Here is a 19,408-nt window from a genome sequence, read left to right as displayed (position 1 = left end):
CCCAAAAGAAAGCATCAGCTAACTCTGCTGAAAATCTCAGAAATTCTTTAGTCACTTTGTCGTAATTTTTGCACCGTTTTCTATTAGCCATTACATAAAGTTTTATATGAGAAAATGTGCGCAATTGCATGTAGAATACAACAGAAAATAACTCATGGTTGTAGCTTTTATCACTTTTGACTTATTTTCATATAATTCACAATAAGTGCCAAAATTTCAACCTTTGGTCAACTTTGACTCAACCGAAATGGTTGAAAACTGCAATTGTAAGCTAAAACTCTTACATTCTAGTAATATTCAATCATTTACCTTAATTTTGCAACAAACGAGAAGTCTCTAGCACAATATTTCGATTTATGGTGAATTTTTGAAAAAACTTTTTCCTTACGTCCGCTCTAACTCTGCTAAAAAAAATAAAATCTCAGAAATTCTTTAGTCACTTGTTGTAATTTTTGCACCATTTTATATTAGCCATTGCATAAAGTTTTATACATGAAAATGTGCACAATTTCATGTAGAATACAACAAAAAATAACTCATGGTTGTAGCTTTTATCAGTTTTGAAATATTCTCATATAAATCATGATAAATAGAAAAAATTCGACCTTTGGTCAACTTTAACTCAACCAAAATGGTCGAAAACTGTAATTGTAAGCTAAAATTCTTACATTCTAGTAATATTCAATCATTTACCGTCATTTTGCAACAAACGGGAAGTCTCTAGCACAATATTTCGATTTATGGTGAATTTTTGAAAAAACTTTTTTACATCCGCGTTCACGATTCATGCATCATTTTGTGATAATATTTTCTCTGTGTTGCTTTGATCGTTTTACAATATTTATATACCAAAATCATCGCAATTTAGTGTACAATACAACGAAAAAAAAATGACTCATTAGCTTTGACCGTTTTCCTCACAGCGCGATTTGTATGCAATTACATATGAAATTTTTTTTTTCATGCTGTCATATATTCCAATATTTATATATGATAATGATATTTTTTTCCATTTCTGATGGTTGCATACTAAACTTCAGGCAATGAGAAAAAAACCAAAAATGAACTCTTAATCCTAAAAACTAAGTGTGCTGTGATCTTTTGAAAAAAACTTTCTTTCTGCTTCGGTGCTAACTCTCAAACCCCGCCGGCATACGGCAGACACTTTTGTAAATAGAGGCTCGGCATTTAAGGGTTAATCCATGCTATTGCTAGTCTCTTTTTTTGGACTGCACTAATCCATGCTATTGCTATTCTCCTTTTTTGGACTGCACTCTCAATACCAGCTTCCCAGTCTAGTATGTCCCCATGGTAACAAAAATTTTCTAACTTCTCTAATCACCCTGGAACCCAAGGGTCTACACCAATGGACTTCCAGGCTTTCCAAGACTCCTGATGACTTAATCTGTGGCCACTCATGGAGGGAGGCTTATAAGCAGATTTACCTTTGCCTCCTGAATGAATGAATGTTAGGGCAATTGAGATGTGAAAGGCTGTAAAGCAGAGCAATGCAAGTGCTAACAAAAGGCAAGCCCTTTGATGAATAAACAAAGGCAGCTGTCAGTGTAGTGCCATCACTGACTGGAAGGCAAGCGCCAGCGAAAGGGAGGCTTGTGTCAAGAAGCAGTACAGGCAGACAATAATGATAAGGAGGCAGTGTCCCTCAAGTTAACAAAGTTGACTCCAGCCATAGTGTTGGTTACTTTGTCTTCCAGTGCCTGAATAAATTCCTCCAAGAAAAGGCTGAAAGTCATTCTGCATGAGGTTGCATGAGGCTGTCTTCTTTCTTAATCAAGATGCTGACAAGTGAGCAAAGTATATGGCACATGTTCACCAAGATGACTAAGGTAATACAGTAAACCCCCCGTATTCGCGGTCTCACTATTCGTGGACTCATGTATTTGCGGATTTCTCTGTGGAGCATTACCTTTCCTCTTGGGGGGAACAGGTTGGAGAAAGGGACCTTGCGGTTCCTTCCGTGGAGGCGAAGAAGCAGAGGGCTGGACTTTACCCCGAGCGCCCGCCGAAGCCCAGAACACTTCTGGGCTGGGGTGCTAGCCTGGTTCACTGACCAGGCCGCAGGACGAGAGGGCTGCGCAACACCTTTTGTCGCTGCCTGATGGACAAGACAGTCGCGTTCATCGGCCTTTCTCTTGTCCACCGCAGCATCCACCTCTCCCCTGGGGAAGAGGGAGGTGGAGTCTAGAATGGGTCCACTGCGCAGAGACACTACAGCTTCGGTGCCCACTGATCTGACGATCCGGGATAACACTGCATCTCTTCTCTTCAGTACCAGGTTCACCCAGAGATTTGCCGTCAGGTGGGTTATAAAGGAGATAGCCTTACCCCCAGACTGGCAAAGACACCTGAAGGTCGGGTCCCCACTCTGAGTAGACGAAGACGCAATTCTCGAAAATGCAAAGGCCCAGTTGTCGAGCCAAGAGATCACCTGGAGGGCAGACAGAGCCTTACCCTCCAAAGCGCTCATCTCAGCTAGCGAGAAAAGCACCTGCTCTCCCATTAGCTGAGCCAAGGTGGCACCAGGCACTAAACGAGTCAGCCCTGGTTCCACGACCTTTTGCTGCAGTACACCTTCCGATGGAACGTAGTACTTCTTCTGTCTCGGGAAAGGGGGAGGTAACAGCTTGGTGGACTGAGTCGAGCGAAGCGAAGACAACGGTCCGGAGACCAAGTCGTGCACCTGGCTGAGAACACTATCTGCTAAGGGAGACTGCAGTAGACCAAGAGAGGGTTTGGGCTCCCTCTTGGAAGCGTAGAACTCCTCCAGTCTGGACGACCGTTCTTCCAAAGGGGCTGGAAGCGGTTCCTCCAGACCGTTGTGCTGACGAATCAGCGCAACATCCTCTGCAAAAGCCCTCTGCATTTCCGGAGCATCCGGATCTCTCGGAAGAAGACCCTCCGAGAGACAGTCATCTGGAAAGGCCCCACCCGCAGGAGAGCCCGAGACAGACCCCGACTCTCTGCCTCGCACGACAGAAGCGTACGACCTCTTGCTCGCTAGGAGCAAGGGAGTGCCAGACACTCCTGAAGCCAATTGCCCAAGGGCCTCAGCCCCAGCAATCCTACAACCCCCCGTTTCCTCCCGGAGAATCGAGAGGAAATTGAGGGGGTGGGAGAGACAGAGCGAACACTATCGTCGCGTCCACTGGTATAGCCAGTGGAGGCGACGGACCCCTCACGGTCTCCGACCCACAGTGGAGGGTCGTGAGAGGTCCGAGACGGACTTACTTGTCTGGGCGAGCGACCGTCACGACGATCAGGGAACAGTCTCCTCACAGCCGATCCATGCTCTGACACTGGATGGGCCTCGATGCTGTGGCGTGCAGGAGACCAATACAGGAGCGCGGACTGCTGATTGGAGGCCGCCGTCCCTATCATCCGGGCGTGTTCCCGCCTTCTTCGATGTCGAAACAGACGAAGAAGGTTGCGGGGATCCTTTCATTGTTTTCCCCGACGCCTTCAGGGACGAGACATCCTTGGGCACCCTCCCCGCCACACCTTTGTCCGATTTGGGCAAGAGCAACGGTTTGGGTGGAGGAGAAGCCTGAAGGTTCTTCCCCTTCTCCTGTTCTGTGCTCGAACTCGCAACGAGAGTCGAGACCGTGTGGTTTCCCGTAGGAGACCGTGCTTTCGGTGACACACACTTGGGAGGTGCCGAAATGGAACCAGTCCAGGAGGATGAAACTCCCGAACCGTCCGAGGAGGGAACCGAGGTGCCCTTCTCAGCGAGAGAACCAGCAGCCTGTCCCCGAGGGGGAGTGTGCTCCCTTAGCAGAGCAAGTCTTCTTATGGGGGGGAGGGAACAAACACACAGTGAACAGATTGAAGCTTTAGCATCCAGGAAAGTCCGAGCAGAGAGCAGCTGAAGCTTTAGCATCTAGGAAAGTCCAAGCAGAGAGCAGAAAAACACGTCCGCTTCAGACGAGGCCAGAAAGAAAAGTGAATGCATGAAGCTGGGCGGTTGATACAGTGGGCTTCCCACTGTTACCAACCACATGCCCAGCTGGTAGTAATACCAACTCATGCCTTGTAAGTCTTTAGCGGCCAGTTCAGCTACGCCGAAAGTATTCCCCATATGTAAAGGACCAAGGGTTTGTATTTGTGTAGGAACAATCACATTTTTATAAAAAAATAGTTTTACATATAATTAACCAGTAATTACATGATCTGAGCCCTCCCTCCTCCCCTCTGATGGACATTTGGCATAAAACAGAATGAGGTGGTTAGCTACGTCGTTCCTAGTATTGCTATTAGGGGGCGGTACTGTGCACCTACACTGAGCAATTGAAGCATTACCCTCAAAATTTGAATTTAGGCTGCCGTACATGGAAAACTAACAGCAATGTAATTACTGGGTAAGTATATATAATACTTTAATACTTTATTTTATTATAAAAATGTCATTTTCATTAAACTGATATAGGTCATGGTTTCCTTTCACCAGCCATGGTATTGTGATTCAGATTGTCAGAAGACATCCTGCTAAATCTATCTCCATAAGTTCTATTTCAATGAGAAACTTTCATCATGGGTTCTGTACCTGTGCCATCAAAGATTGCATGTGTGACTCAGGACTCATCACTTCATCAGTATTCTGCTGAGGTACTGCAGTGTCAAACTGATCACTGCCAGTTCTTCCATTCCCTCACTAAAATTATGGAGTAAACTTCCTGGCAGGTTATGGATACTGACACTTGCAATACTTTTTTTGTGACAAGCTCCATGACCAAAACATCCTGAGCTATAAAATTTTCAACTGCATATGTATGAGCAGTATTTAAGGTTATATATATATATATTTATGTATTACTTGTATTTCATTGTATTCCATTGCCTGCACTCCTTGTTGTTTAGTTCTCCTTTGTTGTTCTTTTACACTCTTGAATGACAGTGTGTGTAAACCGTCTTAGGAACTTATGATCAATCTTTATTTACTCCTAAGAGCACATACAAATGAAAAATAAAATGATGCACTAACCTCAACACCATCAATACCAAAATTTGGAGTATTTTTCAGATGGTCTAAAAGACGTCCAGGGGTCGCAATAACAATATCTGGCATAGTCTTAAGCCTAGCAACTTGAGTGCGAAGATCTAAGCCGCCAACTGACAGAGCTGTGTCTATGTTGGTATACTTTGACAAATCCTTTGTCACCTGAAAAACCTAGACAAAATGTCAATTAAAATACAAAGAAAAAATTATCCAAATTGACAAAAGTACATGAGAAATACTCATACAAGAATACTCACTCTAATCTGATTTAAGTTTGGTTATCCTGTCTCGACTGACTACATGAAACTAGGGCAAAATGCTGAATTTGTAGCTTCTATGCAGTGACTTTAGTTACTAGGAATGAAATTGTGACATTATGATACTTACTTGTACACACAACTCTCTTGTTGGTAAAAGGACCAATACTCTAGTCACTGCATCATCAGGTGGTCTGTAAATAAGTCGCTCCAGAATTGGAAGCATGAAAGCAGCTGTTTTTCCGGTACCTGTGGCAGCACAACCACAAATATCCCTTCCTTGAAGGGCAACAGGAATTGTAGCAGCTTGGATAGGAGTTGGAGTTTCATATCCCAAACTATCTATAGCCTGATAAAGATAAAATAAAATAAGTTTCCAGTCTTGCTTTCCCAATGTCAATACAGTATTGAGATCTGTATAACATTCATTGAAAGGAAAAAATTATCCTCACAAAATAACACATATCAATATTCTTTACAAACCTTCAGCAATGACCGAGACAAATTCATTTCCAGAAATGTAATATCATAATTAACAGGAGGTGCATCTTCAAAGAACTTTGCATTCTCTTCATCTTGTTGAATTTGTTCCTTAGTTCTTTTATCTTTAATGGGCCGATCTTTTATCTTTTCTTTCCTCTTCAAATCTAATTCTCTGACTTTCAGCGCATCTGGAGAGAAAAACTGACCTTTAATAGTCATATTTGCATCAGTAGTACTAAGATGGACATAACACACAAAGAAACATCTTAATATAAAAAATTCTAACCTCATATGAAATACTTCACATTTTTTCAATATAATCCAAATTTGTATTTCTATTGCCCACCCATTCACTTTTTAAAAATGTTATGTTTGTGCATGGATGTATACAGGTATAAATTACAAAAAGACATCCCCTTCAGGATTAAAGAGAAAATGACAAATATGCACATAAAAGTAGTTTATATTCAAAACTTTTACTCATTTTACCAGACATTTGTTTAGCCATTTCTTCAGCAAAATCATTTAGTTAGTTAGAGTTGTTCCTCACTATTTTTAAGCACTTTCCTTTTGGCATGAGTGGATAGGTCATTTCACATCCTTGATTACCTTCACTGTTGCTGGCTGTATGGCTGTATCAATACTCAACAATTTACATAAAACTAAGTGAGTTACCATGTAAAACACCTAATTGTATTGCAATAAGTTATCCATCAGGCCATGTCTACTTCATTATGTACAAAACACAAATGTACAACAAGCACATTACGTGACCTCTATTAACATATGAATATTTAATATAATTATCACCAAGTCTGTTAAGAATATGATCCTAATTTCCTACCCACCCATATGAAGCCATAGATAAATGTCTGAAGGGACTTTTAGGTCAACTCGCCAATAAGGATGTGAAGTGTGGATGGTGAATGCAAATGAAAGAAAAAAAGGTTGAAACTGATGCGACGAGTAGCTTGCATAGTAAAGGATTGAACAACCTCAACTACATGGTATCCATGTATACATAAAAGGATGAGCAACAGAGGTACATGACTAAAATCACTTGTTACTTGGGGTTGCAATTTAAATATAACATAACAAGAGCTGAACCTCACTTCATGATGAAATATTGAAAACATGACATTTTTATAATAAAATAAAGTTTTATATATACTTACCAAGTAATTACATAACTGTAGTTTCCACTTTAACAGCAGGTTAGATTAAAAATTTCGCCGGTATTGCTTCAATATAGTTTGTGCAGGTGATCAGTCCATCCCACTAACGGAATATTGAAACGACCCAGCAAACAACCCTCATTCGTTTTATGCCTTATGTCCATCATAGGGGAGGAAGGAGGGCTCTGATTCTGTAATTACTTGGCAAGTATATATAAAACTTGATTTTATTATAAAAATGTAATTTTTATAAAAGTAACTTACCAAGTAATTACATAGCTGAATCCCACACTGACAGGAGGTGGGATACATGGACATACTATTCTACTCCAAAAACATTAAGTTATGTAACAAATTTGAAATAGAAAAGTTGCTACCATTGAATACAAAGCTTGTCATTCCTTATTAGTTAAGAGAGCCTGCAGTATAAAACTGCAACTGGTTGACACTCAACTTACCCTGTAGTGGCGTGGCGGTAGAGCCAAGGGTCGTCTCTACTTAAGTGGGGGCTTTGTAGCGAAGGAGTACTCTGATGGCTACCAAAGCATCAGTGGAAGCTATGCAGCTCAGGATTTATCCAATAGCTAGCAAAACTTTAATGGGTGCCCTTGCCCTGGGCGCAGTACCAACGTAAAAACAACCGGATACACTGTCACCTACACTGAAATAACACCACAACCCATCCATTGAGAGTAATGGGTGCTCCAGGTGCTTTATACCTCCTGGCTCCTAAAAAAACTCTATACCTCACCAGAAGGTGAAGAGAGAGTAGGAGAAAATCTTATGCTTCCTCCTGCCATACCATGCCAGTCACTATCCTGTGGTACTGCAGAATTTACATGCTACTTGGCTGGCACCAGTCTGGAGTTGGCGCCAGGCGAGCTGTGGAAGCTCGCGGATTGATATAAATATCGCTGGTGCCAGCTCTAAAGTTGGCGCCAGACTGTAGCTAGTGCCAGGCAAGCTGAGCACCAGGGGAGCCCGAAGCTCTTGGCGCTGCGGGTTCTATAGCTGGGGCAGACTTGTAGCTGGTGCCAGGTGAGCTGGCTGCCAAGCAAGCTAGCAGCTTGAGGCTCTGGAAGCTCTAAAGCTGGTGACAGACTGTAGCTGGCGCCCAAAGAGCTGGGTGCCAGCAGAGCTAGAAGCTCAGGTTTCACTTCTTATGATAGTGAGATGTGAAGGACGATTATACTTCCAGTAGGTCGATGCAGAATGGAAGTAATGGCCATGTGTGCTTGTGAGACATGAAGGACGATATACTTCCAGTAGGCTGATGCCAAATGGAAGTAAGGGGCATATGTACCTGAAAGCTGAAAGATAAAGAAGTAGAGGCTGCTCAGATAACCTTAGCTTTCACTAAAAGAAGGCAAAGTTGTTCTTCTGAATCTGAGTGTTTCAGAAATTCTCTTAAGAATGAAGGACAATGCGATCTTAGTCCAAGGAAGAGGGGTTCTTGACCAAACATCAAAGGACAAGAAAGTGCTCTACATTATCAAGTCCTGTTCAGGTAAATACCTAAAAAAAACTCCAAGTGGACAGAGAGTTTACTCTTTTCCCTCAGAGTTGGTGAGCGCTCCTGGGTGCTTGGAGCATGCGCTGGCGCCAGGTTGTAGTTGGTGTCAGGTGAGCTGAACACCAGGCAAGTTAGGAATTCGGGAGCTGGCCGGAGCTCCTGGAAGCCAAGGATGTCCATTAAGCTCTAAGGGAGAAATAACGGATCCAGGTCTCGGATGCATCCTCGTTCTTGGCTAAAATCAAAGGGAAAAAACAAAACGAGGATAACACATCTCTTGCTTCCTAGCTGGGTGTGAAAAAGGCTTGCAAGGTCTTTGAGAAGATGAAAGGCCCAGGTCTCTGTGCTTAACCAGAGATAAGCATAGATGGGTACCTCTGCAAGGAAGGCAAGAGAACATAGATCTTCTCAGAAACAAAGAGGTAATCTGCAGCCGGGTCAGAGGTGTCTAAAAAGAAGAGACGAAGAGTCTGAGACACCAGCTTTGGAAGATGACCACTAAGTCTGGGAGACGGAGGAAGAGGGTGCTTCTGAATCTTGTAACAGCCTCTGCAACATGTCTTGAAGACTCTTCGAAAGACAATCCTATGGACAGTCTGGCGCCTGTCTGGGCAAGAGCAGACCCACATGGTAGTATCTCTGAAGCTAGGTTGTCTGAGAAGACACAGTTTTGGGGAAAGATCTTGAAGAGTCCACCAGTAACTGGATATTGAGCCTGAGACTGTTCAGCGCTTCCTCGACCATGTAGAAGGTTCCTTGGAGAGGCAAACAGGTCCAAGGTTGGCTTGCTTCACACAATAAAGGGATTCTGACAACTGAGGGGATCGAAAGGCCATGATAGGAAGGACAAGCTTCTGATGGCCCAGTACTTCCTTCAATGCTTAGTCCCTGAATAAATCAAATGACTAGAAGTCTTCATTGATCTGTCAACAGAGCTGGATCCAGCTTCCCTGCTCAAGTAGATGTGTTAGGACTGAGGTCTAATCCAACCACACTACCAAAGGGCTGGGGTCGAGCAGTACTAGGGCCATAAGGGAAACACTTTAGCTCTCCAAAGTATAAGTGAGGTTCCGCTCTTCTTGGGGACAGAGTCCTGGACATCTTCCCGGTTCTTCAAATGGGCTCCTTTGACCTAGATCCAAGGTGCTGAGAAGAAGACTAGAACTAAGTTCAGCAGAAGAAGGAATTCCCTTGCACTGGAAATCCAACAAAAGAAACCTGGGCTAAGAAACAACATGGAGGTGTCCGACTGTGTTTCCCTGTCCCGGTGAAGGTTACTGTTAAGAGCCTCTGAGCCCCTTTTCTTCAAAGATAACGAAGTCAGTCGACATGTAAAGACTGAAGTAATGCCCAGACAAAAGGGGAAGTCAAATGCAGGAAAAGCTAGTAATCGGGAGGTCGAAGCAAAGGCTCCCGACTGGGAAGCCCTGTCCCGAAAAGCGGAACTAAAAAACTCTGGGGTTCGGACAGGGATCTAGAAGACTGCTCCCTGCATATCCAAGCTCCTATACTGTACAACTCCCTGGAGAATGGGTGAAAGAACTATCTGGATCGTCTCCCTCTTGACCTTCATCTGCTGTCTAAGAGAGAGAAATGAAGAACTGTGGTCATGCAGCCCATCGTCAGGAGCAGTTATCCTCCTAAACTAGTGTCGGAACAACATCGTTTGGGAACGATAGCCTGTTGCAACTGTGTGAATCTCACAGTAGAGGAGAGCACCAGAGATCTTCTAGAGAATACAAAACAAGAGCAGAAAAAACTCTTCCAAGTCCGTACATGACAGGGCACGGAAACAACCCAAGGCGCCGAGCCTCTGGTGCCGGGGTCGCTCTGACACTGGACACTCAGACACTACACTTTCGGTGGACGGTGTAACAGGTCCAACAAATTACTAAGTTGGTGCTGAATGGTCTCCAACAAAGCAAAGGAGTGGATTAAGTTGGTGCTGAATGGTCTCCAATGAAGCAAAGGAATGGACGAAACTGATGTAGAAAAGTGAAGAGGAAGTGTCTATAGTCCCGAATGTGGTGTCAGATAACTGATTGCTGGCTTGAAACGGACAGGAGGACAAGTGGACATAGGACACAGGTGGACACGCAAATGTGAGCTTGGACACTGGGCACTCAGACACATGGATGCTCGGAACTGGACTCTCGGAAGTTGGGAGCATGGAACTTGGACACTCGGAACTCAGGAGCTCACAACTCGGGAGCTTGGAACTTGGGGGCTCAGAACTCGGAACCTGGGAGCTTGGAACTTGGGAACTAGGAATTTGGGCGTGGAATCTTGGAACTCGGGAGTTCGGAACTAGGTAGCTTGGAACTTGGGCGCTCAGAACTTGGACACTCTGAACTTGGGCGCTCGAAGCTTGGGTGCTCTCTGACTCTGTCCAGAGTCGGAGAGCAATGATGACAACCACTGATGTACCAAAACTGGGAAATTTATCTTTACAATGGCTGAGATAAATCTGAAAAAATGCCATTGGCATCACTAGTCTACACTTTGATCCATAACTAACCCCAAAACTGGGAAATTTATCTTTACAATGGCTGAGATAAATCTGAAAAAATGTCACTGGCATGACTAGTCTACACTTTGATCCATAACTAACCACACTGGGATCCCGAAAGTGTCAATGGAGCCTCTTGTCCAAACTGGAATCCTAATCTTTTTCACACTGGGATCCATAAGCTGAAAAAGACGTCATCGGCGCCACTATGGCCAAGGTAAGCACATCTTCATGGACACCTTTTCAATGGCTGTCCGTCAAGACCTGCGGACAACAGGCTCGACTGAGGGGTAACTATCCGAGCAAAACTCTTTCGGACTCACATGGACCGACAGTATGCCTCCTCACAGGTTTGCAGGAGAGTTTGACAGGGACTGGGTTTATGAAATTTGATAGGGCCAGATAGTTACCTCCTCCACTACACATCCAACAAGATGCCTTTCCAGTGGCTGTCTGCTGATACCTGGGACTGCAACAGGCTCGACTGAAGGAGCAACAACCCGTGTGAGACCCCCTGACCTCCCTTGGACTTACAGTTTGCCTCCTACCAGGTTTGCAGGGGAGTTTGGCAGGGACCTAATGCCTAGGAGCATCAGGGGACGAGTAGTCACCTCCTCCACTGCACTACACTTCACTATAACAAGGTTAACATCTGTTAACCAAGATTGGCAAAGGTATAGAAAGGGAAGCAAGGGAGCCAGGTGTGGGAGCATGTGATAAGATGGCTAGTAGGAGAGAATTGGCGCAGAGCGCATGAGAGAGGGTGCTGGGGCGAAGCTGGCGCCGAGATCAGTGCCAGCAAGGTTTGTAGCGTGTGCTGGTTCTCAGCTGACAAGAACGTCAACTTGTAGCTGCCAACAAAAACCCCCAATTCTCCCCTTACTACTTTCTGCCTAATACTTGAGTTCTGCAAAGGAAGGTGTGACGGTTATGTCAAAAATTTATTTACCGGAGGCTTCCAGGTCCAGTAAATAAATCATAATTGCAAAAGTTACAGGCTTAATGAAATGGCAAAATACCCAAGAACTACTTTCAAGGCAATTGGTGGCTTGCGCGAAGCATATGGCTGATAAACAAATCATAAATTGCCAAAATTATGGCCTAATGAAAGATAGTAATGCAATATCGTAACATCTGAAAATTACTTCAAAGGAAAAACATTACCGGTGTCTCGCCAGTACCCTGTGGTCGGTAAACAGTTCATGAATTGCAAAAGCTAATGCCTAATGAAAAGGTGTCACACGCTGATTACTTTATAATGGGATGCCATAACATCCGAGAATTACTTTTAAAGCAAAACTATTGTCTACAGCTCGCTAGTATATTGAGGCCATGAAACAATTCATAAATTGCAAAGGCTAGGGCCTGATGAAAAGCCTAACATACACCAGTTATTTTATAATAGTGTCCAGACCAATTACTTTATAATGGTGTGTCGTAATACTAGAGAATTACTTTTAAAAACAAAACTATTATCGGTGGCTTGCTAGTAGTTTATAGCCGGAAAACAATTCGTAAATTGCCAAAGTTCTGGCCTAATGAAAATGTATAACATATAATTTATAATGGAATGTCATAACATTCGAGAACACTTTTAATGCAAAACTATTATCGACGCCACCAGAAGCCTAACCGGTAAACAAACCATCAATGCAAATGGTGTCATTTACAAGCAGCTTGATGATGCTGAATCAACGTAAAGCAAAATAAGAAAAAACTCATCCTGAAAGATTTCAGCTTGAAGGCTACAATATATGCATTCTGATGGCTGATTTAAAGGATCCTCCATCAGAATCTGGTAAAATAACCAGAAAATAATGAAAAAAGCTACCGCCAGACCAGGTGTTGTCACCACGTACGGCAGGAAACAGATGAGAATTGTTTGCTGGGTCGTTCCTATATTCTGTTAGTGGGATGGGCTGATCACCTACACAAACTATATTGAAGAGCTACCAGCAAAATTTTGAATCTAAGCTGCCGTTAAAGTGGAAACTATAGCTATGTAATTACTTGGTAAGTTACTTATATAAAAATACCTTTTTTGGCTGGATCTGGCACAAATATCTCATCTGTATTTTCTAGGTTCTCCGGAGACTCTGACTCTGCCCCCTTGGAATCACTGTCAACCTGAAAATTCATGAAGACAAATATTATAAAACATACACAGGTACTACAGTGAAGGGAGCTGGCATAATTCTCAAGACCAAATACAAATACCTGAACAAGGTATTTTTCAAATACATAAATACGTTAATTAGCATCTAATTACGGAGCATAAGTTATGGTTTCCCTCTAATATACATAACAATATGTCTTTGGAGTCATATGTTTTGCCAATTTGCCCTTCCTTGTAAGGAAGGACACAACTTTACTCTATTTAATTGGTCCCACCCCCCATAACTTTTAAATTTGTCAATAAATTCAGTTGTCATTCATTCCCATTTTAATAATGAATGAAGCTTTCTCACATTTAAGTCTTACATATATAAATCATGATTTTGGAAACAACTGATTTATAGAAGGCTGTAACCTTGACATTTAGACACTGGACTATGTTTGTAGGCAGGGTCTATGACTGGAAATTAATGAACAGTGAAATGTCTACATATGGTGGAAATATCTTTTACCCTCAGAACAAATTAAATATCTTTTCCCTTCAGGAACAAATCTACATTCCATTAAGCACTATACTACTGTACTTTTGTAACTATGGAAATTTATCTAATAAAGCATCCAACACCCTTTCTTTCACTTGCAACATCCACACTTCTTGTCCATAGAGAGGAGACAGTTCAACACTTCTTTCATGTATTCCCATCTAGGCTTCCATGGACACTTTAAGTTACCACCCAATCATTTGCAAACATTTTGCTACCTTTCTTGCTAAACCTACTCTGCAGACTCACATCCTCTTTCATGCACTTATCATCTAAAATCTTCACTTCCAAATACTGTACTTTGCAAATATCCTGCCTCCATTCTCTCATCTCCCATGCTTTTCTTTTTTCTAGGCTTCCTCATTGTGATGGCTAAAGTATAAACACATGCATGAACTTCTTTTCAAAGATCAGTTTGATCTCCATTTAACCAGCCCACTTCTATCACATCCTCAGTCATTTCATCCTTGAATGTATAACTAATGCATTTTGTCTTGTCTCACCACCATTTATCCAAATTTACATTTCTCCACATTGCTACCAATAGATTTTGTACCATCTCATTTATAGCTTATTCACTGAGCACTATAAATATCTGTTTCTTCTTGCAAGAAACACTACTTATCCCCAAAAATTATTAAGGAAGTAAACACCTGACAAGAATGGTAAGACATGGCACTTTACAGTAGCATTATAACCTTTCTTAAACATGTGAGGATGAAAAACCACAACAACACTAAAAAGAATAAATGACCTCTGGTAAAGGGAAGTGACATAGTGTTCTCTCATCTAAAAATGGATATTGACATTGTATAATGAGTTTCAACCACATTTTCAAGGTGTAAACACTACAGTCACATGTCAGTAACTCCACAATTTTGTTTGAATAATAATAGTTCATGTCAGAATATCTGGCAGAAGATTGAAGAGCTTTCACAAGCATCAGTGACCCTCCACACATCAAAATACTGTAGCTTATTTCAACTAATAATGCAATGTTAGTACAGTATTAGTTTACATTGACTTAGGCTACTTTCCTTACTAGCAACATACAAAGCACACAGAATATTATACTTACTACTGAAATTTTCTTCCCGTTGCTGACACCAGTACAATACATGAAACAAGTTTCTTGTTTTGATTAAGTAACATGACCATTGTTAAATTTCAGTAACTTGAAATTCAGTCTACAACAAAAGCTAGCCCCAAACATAAGAGGTCTTTATCTTGAAGCTTTTAGAATGGAAAGTTTACCTTTTCTTTCTTGAGCTCCTCTTGACGGATTCTTGCAATCCTTGCAGAAACATCTCTTTCTCTGGGTGTTTTGATGTATTCCAGAACATCCTCCCATGAATCTCGGTGGTAGTCCTTTACAGTTTCTACAAAATCAAAATCTTGGAAGAAATCTTTCACTCCACCTATTTTTTGACGTTGCTTAATCTGACAGAAAGAAAATGCAGTAGTTGTTAAATTTTGAAAAAGAAGATAGAGTTACTCTAACCATCTACAATATCCAAAAGTAAAAGTAATTTAACAAAATTTGACTCATCTTTGATTAAATTTTCAAGACATCTCCTTACACCCATCTTACAGGCACCTGGATTCCTCCAAATCACTCAATCAAATATCTTTGATTATCTTGCACCACTGAATAACCATTAACCATTTAACAATTCTAATCAGTATGTACCAATATCACAGATTTATACATTTTTAATATATGTTACACATTGGCAACAAAGGCAGGCAGTGACTTACGAAGTGAAAACATAATGCTTTTCTATGGGTATGTGTGCACTTACATAAGAAGGGAGACAAAAATTTGGCCAATTCAATTGCATGTGTTAACACTTGCTCAAAATTGGTTTGAGAATTTGTGCAGAAAGTCTTCCCATGGTAAAAGAAAAACAAAGTTCAACACAAAAAGACAAAACTGCAGTGAACTGCAAAGATTATCAACTTGCTAGGGAATACTGTACAACAGTCTCGAATCGCTCGTAAGGGAATGAAAGGTTCTGTACCTTCAACATGAACTAAGGAACAAATGAAAAAAAAAAATCCACATTCCTATAAGCACTGCACAAGTAAGGGAGCCTGTGCTGCTCACCTACCCTCTTTACTGATGGTAATGCTAGCAAGAAAACAGCCATGGAAGCTCATTCTTTGTCTCTTTCTCCTTCTGGATTGTGAAAGTATGCTCTCTCTCTCTCTCTCTCTTTTCTATTCCATTACCACCTACTCATGTAGGCAGAAACTCTAAAGGAATTACACACTAGAGACAGTAACAGGAAAAAGTGTGGCCATGGGTCTAGTGGAGATATGGGAAGTGCAACTGAACAAGAGACCGCTAATACTATTCATCAATTGAGAGTCTCTTTCAACATCGAATGTAAAATTATAGCAATGTCTACAAGCTGTGCCTATACGCCTGCACAGAGTTATGATATTGTCTAACTAAATAAGTTATTATGAAAAACCAATCACCTCCAATGCAATTAACATTTCAGACACTAATTATGAGTAAACTTGGTCAATGAACCTATCCAATTCAATAAGCAAACCCTGAAGTAAGCAAAACTCACAAATGGCCAAATGCAAAATAAAAAGGAATACAGAATCTAACATGGTAAAATAATTTAATATCAACCAAGAAGAACAAAACAGGACTACCAAGGTAAAGAAATGCCACTTACTGTAGTTTACTTAAAAAGCTAAATAAGAAAATGACAAAATTTCAGAATAAGCCATCACAGGGAGCATGTAGGGGATAAAACTATGACCACACTGGCAGGGAGCATGTGAGAGGAAAAAGTTACATGATGAGTAGCAAACAGAGAAAAATCAAAGGGTTTGCACAGATGGCCAGCAAACTCGGAATTATGTTTCACGCTGATGGTGGCACTTTGAGGCCCAAATGTGCAGATGGCCAATGTGCATTATTTGCTTTACTGTGAAGCACATACAGAAACAAAGCTTAGGTGCATTCAGGCAACTGAAAATTGATGGGTTTGTGACAAAACAAATAGCAAATCTAAATATTGGCAGAAAAAAAAAGTGAGATGAACAGAAAAAAGTAAATATAATATATTAAAATTTTGCATCCATTAACAATACAAATAGTCTGTCTCACCTCATCTTCACTGTCAGAACCTGATCCAGAATAATTTTCAATCTCATCATCAGACTCAATTGTTCCAGGACCATATTCACCATCACATTTGCGCTGACTTCCCATTACTGTACCTGTTAAAAAAAATTATATTGTGAAGAAATGCGGCAGGTAATGTCAATAATGCTCAAGGAACAGGCCCCATTTCTGTGAAGCAATATAATGGGACACCTGAAAGTATCACAGTTTTTTAAAGTAAATTGTATTTTTCCTAACTATTCAAACCTGAGGTCCTTTACATTAGAAATTACTTTCAGCGGAGCTGGAAACAGCCATTGAGCTTTCGAACAAGGTGGTTAGGAGGCGGGAGTACCCCCTGCCTGATGTCTGGATATAGACATTCCAGTTGCCTTTTGGCCCAGGTGTCAGATTGAGGGGTGGCATGAGGTGGGCATGAAATGTAAAGGACCTCAGGTTTGTATAGTTAGGAAAAATACAATTTACTTTAAAAAACTGATTTGTTCCAACACGGTATACAGACCGCCAGTCCTTTACATTAGGAAGACTCACTCGTCAGAGGGAGGAATCTGAGTGAGTCTCTATAGACTGACTGGAGTTCACATCTTGTGTTCCCTTCCTAGTCGATAGAGCGAGGAAGGGAAAACTGCCTCTGACAAAATGATCGGGTTGTAAGAAACACGAGATCAATTGTCAGACTTCTAGATCCCTTTGCATGAAAGAGGAAATGTCAGTTCAAGCAAAGTAGGCTAGGAACAACTTTAAAGTCTGTGACATTAAGGCAAATACAAGCATTGAGTTTGTCTTATTGTCATGATCTCCTTCCTCCCTTGCAAGAAGAAGGAGTGGGGTTGCTTCTATGATCCTGAAAGGAAGTAGAACGGAAGCTCTAGTTAAGTGTTTACCTGCATCGACTGCCAGATCCAGCATGTAACGGCACATCCACTCCCTGCCCGTAGGAAGAGAGTCGAGATGAGGAGAAGGAAGAAAGACCAGTTACTCCACATTCATTCTCCCAATCACAACTGTACATCTTACATGAGACGCAACCTGTCCTGTTAGAGGAGCCGGGTAAGCTACACAACTTGTTGAGCAGCCACCACATGACCCAAGGAAAAAGTGTCCAAGGACTCGTGGGCAACATCCTGAAGGTAGAAGGAAGTGAAAGTGGTCTGTTGGGACCACACACCTGCCTTCACAACCTGTGGGACCGACAGGTTGTTCCGGAATGCGAGGGACGGACCAATGCTACAGACTTCATGAGGTCTCAGACAAAGCGTACCTGTGTCATCTTCTCTAGCAGCAGAATACGCTCTCCTTATCGTCTCATGAAGCCAGAAAGAGATCGTGTTCTTGGACACTTCTTTCTTGGTCGAGCCAGTACTAACAAAGAGTCGTCGACACTCAGGCCGGAGGTGGTAAGTCCTCTTCAGGTATCGCCACAGCACTCTAATAGAACATAGTAGCATCTTGTCTGGATCATTACCAACAAAGTCCTCTAGGGAAGGGATCATGAAAGACTCGAACTGAGTGTCAGGGACCGAAGGATTCTTTGTCTTCACTATAAAATCCGGAACGAAATCAAGCGTAACTGATCCCCATCCCCTCAAGTGTTTAACATCAAAGGAAAGTCTGTGAAGTTCATCAACTCTCTTTGCTGATGCCAGGGCAAGCAAGAAGAGGCATGAGGGTCAGATCCCTATCTGACGACTCTCATAAAGGCTGGTACGGCGCATGAGTCAGGCTCCTTAGAACGAGAGTCACATCCCACGCAGGGGGCCCTGAGACGATCCACAGTTGAGGCTGTGGTCCCTTCCCTGAGGTCACTGTGCTGACGAATCAGCGCAATAACCTGAGCTTACATCCTCTGTATCTTGGGGGTGTCCGTATCCCAGGGAAGAGGACCCTCAAGTCCTTCCAGAGTGTTGTCCTCCCGATCTACTCTCCCTGCAGGAGGGAGAACCTCGGCAGACCTCTGTGATCCTTCCTGCACCACGCGGGCATAAGACCTGGTCGAGTCGAGGACAGAGCCAGGTACATACGCCCCCGAGGTTGAACTCTGGGGAGAAAACTCGCCAGAGTTCTTCCTGTCCGACTTGTGCCCCTTGGAGGGAGCCCAGGAGGTAGAGGGGACAGGCAAGGAAGATCGGGCACTCCCACTGGCCTTGCTGGCAGAACCAACAGGGGCAGCGGGCAGGGAGCGGTCACCAACCCACGGTGGTAACAGCAGCCCGGGTCGAGGAGAGTGGAGCGGCTCACGAGAGTCGAGCCGCGCGCTTGCCTCCCCCGAGCCAGGCTGGCAGCGCGGACACGGCCGGGGACTGGGAGGAGTCGAGCACACGGCTGGCTGGCACAAGCTTGCGCTGTCCTCTAGACACACCCCAGTCTTCTTCGAGGCCGTAGCCTCTCGGGAAGACTGAGCAGGGGACCTCTTCTCTGCTTCTCCAGGCGTTCGGACCCGAGGGACCGAAGCACTTTCCCGGGAACCTGGCTTGGCACTCATGTAAGTACCAGCAGGAAGAGTCAGGGCATCTGCATGCCTGGACTCTTTCTCTTGCCCCACGCCAGGGTCTGTACGGCGAGAAGTCTCTCCCATATCAGCCTGGGGTACCCGGGTCTCCTTGGAAACCTGGGTACTTGGAGCGAGTCGCGCACGAGTGTCCGACGTGGACC

At 42.9% G+C, this 19,408-nt stretch overlaps 2 protein-coding genes across 7 annotated transcripts in view; one reads left to right on the top strand and one right to left on the bottom strand.

The window, feature by feature from the left end:
- mrn (general transcription factor IIH subunit 4 marionette) overlaps window positions 1-19,408 on the top strand; it is a 195,012-nt gene that overhangs the window by 42,165 nt on the left and 133,439 nt on the right. The window lies entirely within an intron of this gene.
- Rs1 (Dead-box helicase Rs1) overlaps window positions 1-19,408 on the bottom strand; it is a 34,797-nt gene that overhangs the window by 12,071 nt on the left and 3,318 nt on the right. For all 4 annotated transcript variants that reach the window (XM_067092405.1, XM_067092385.1, XM_067092400.1 and 1 more), the window contains 6 exons: window positions 16,739-16,851; window positions 14,863-15,048; window positions 12,988-13,078; window positions 5,755-5,942; window positions 5,402-5,620; window positions 5,000-5,185 (listed from right to left, as the gene is read on the bottom strand). In XM_067092405.1, the coding sequence (XP_066948506.1) occupies window positions 5,000-5,185; window positions 5,402-5,620; window positions 5,755-5,942; window positions 12,988-13,078; window positions 14,863-15,048; window positions 16,739-16,843 (975 nt within the window). In that variant the 5' untranslated portion in view covers window positions 16,844-16,851. The remainder of the gene's footprint in view (window positions 1-4,999; window positions 5,186-5,401; window positions 5,621-5,754; window positions 5,943-12,987; window positions 13,079-14,862; window positions 15,049-16,738; window positions 16,852-19,408) is intronic.

Source organism: Macrobrachium rosenbergii, chromosome 4 (genome assembly GCF_040412425.1).
Source record: "Macrobrachium rosenbergii isolate ZJJX-2024 chromosome 4, ASM4041242v1, whole genome shotgun sequence".
NCBI classification, from domain to species: Eukaryota; Metazoa; Arthropoda; class Malacostraca; order Decapoda; family Palaemonidae; genus Macrobrachium; species Macrobrachium rosenbergii.
Note: the sequence above shows the minus strand (reverse complement) of the source record. Positions and strands in the feature narration are given on the sequence as shown.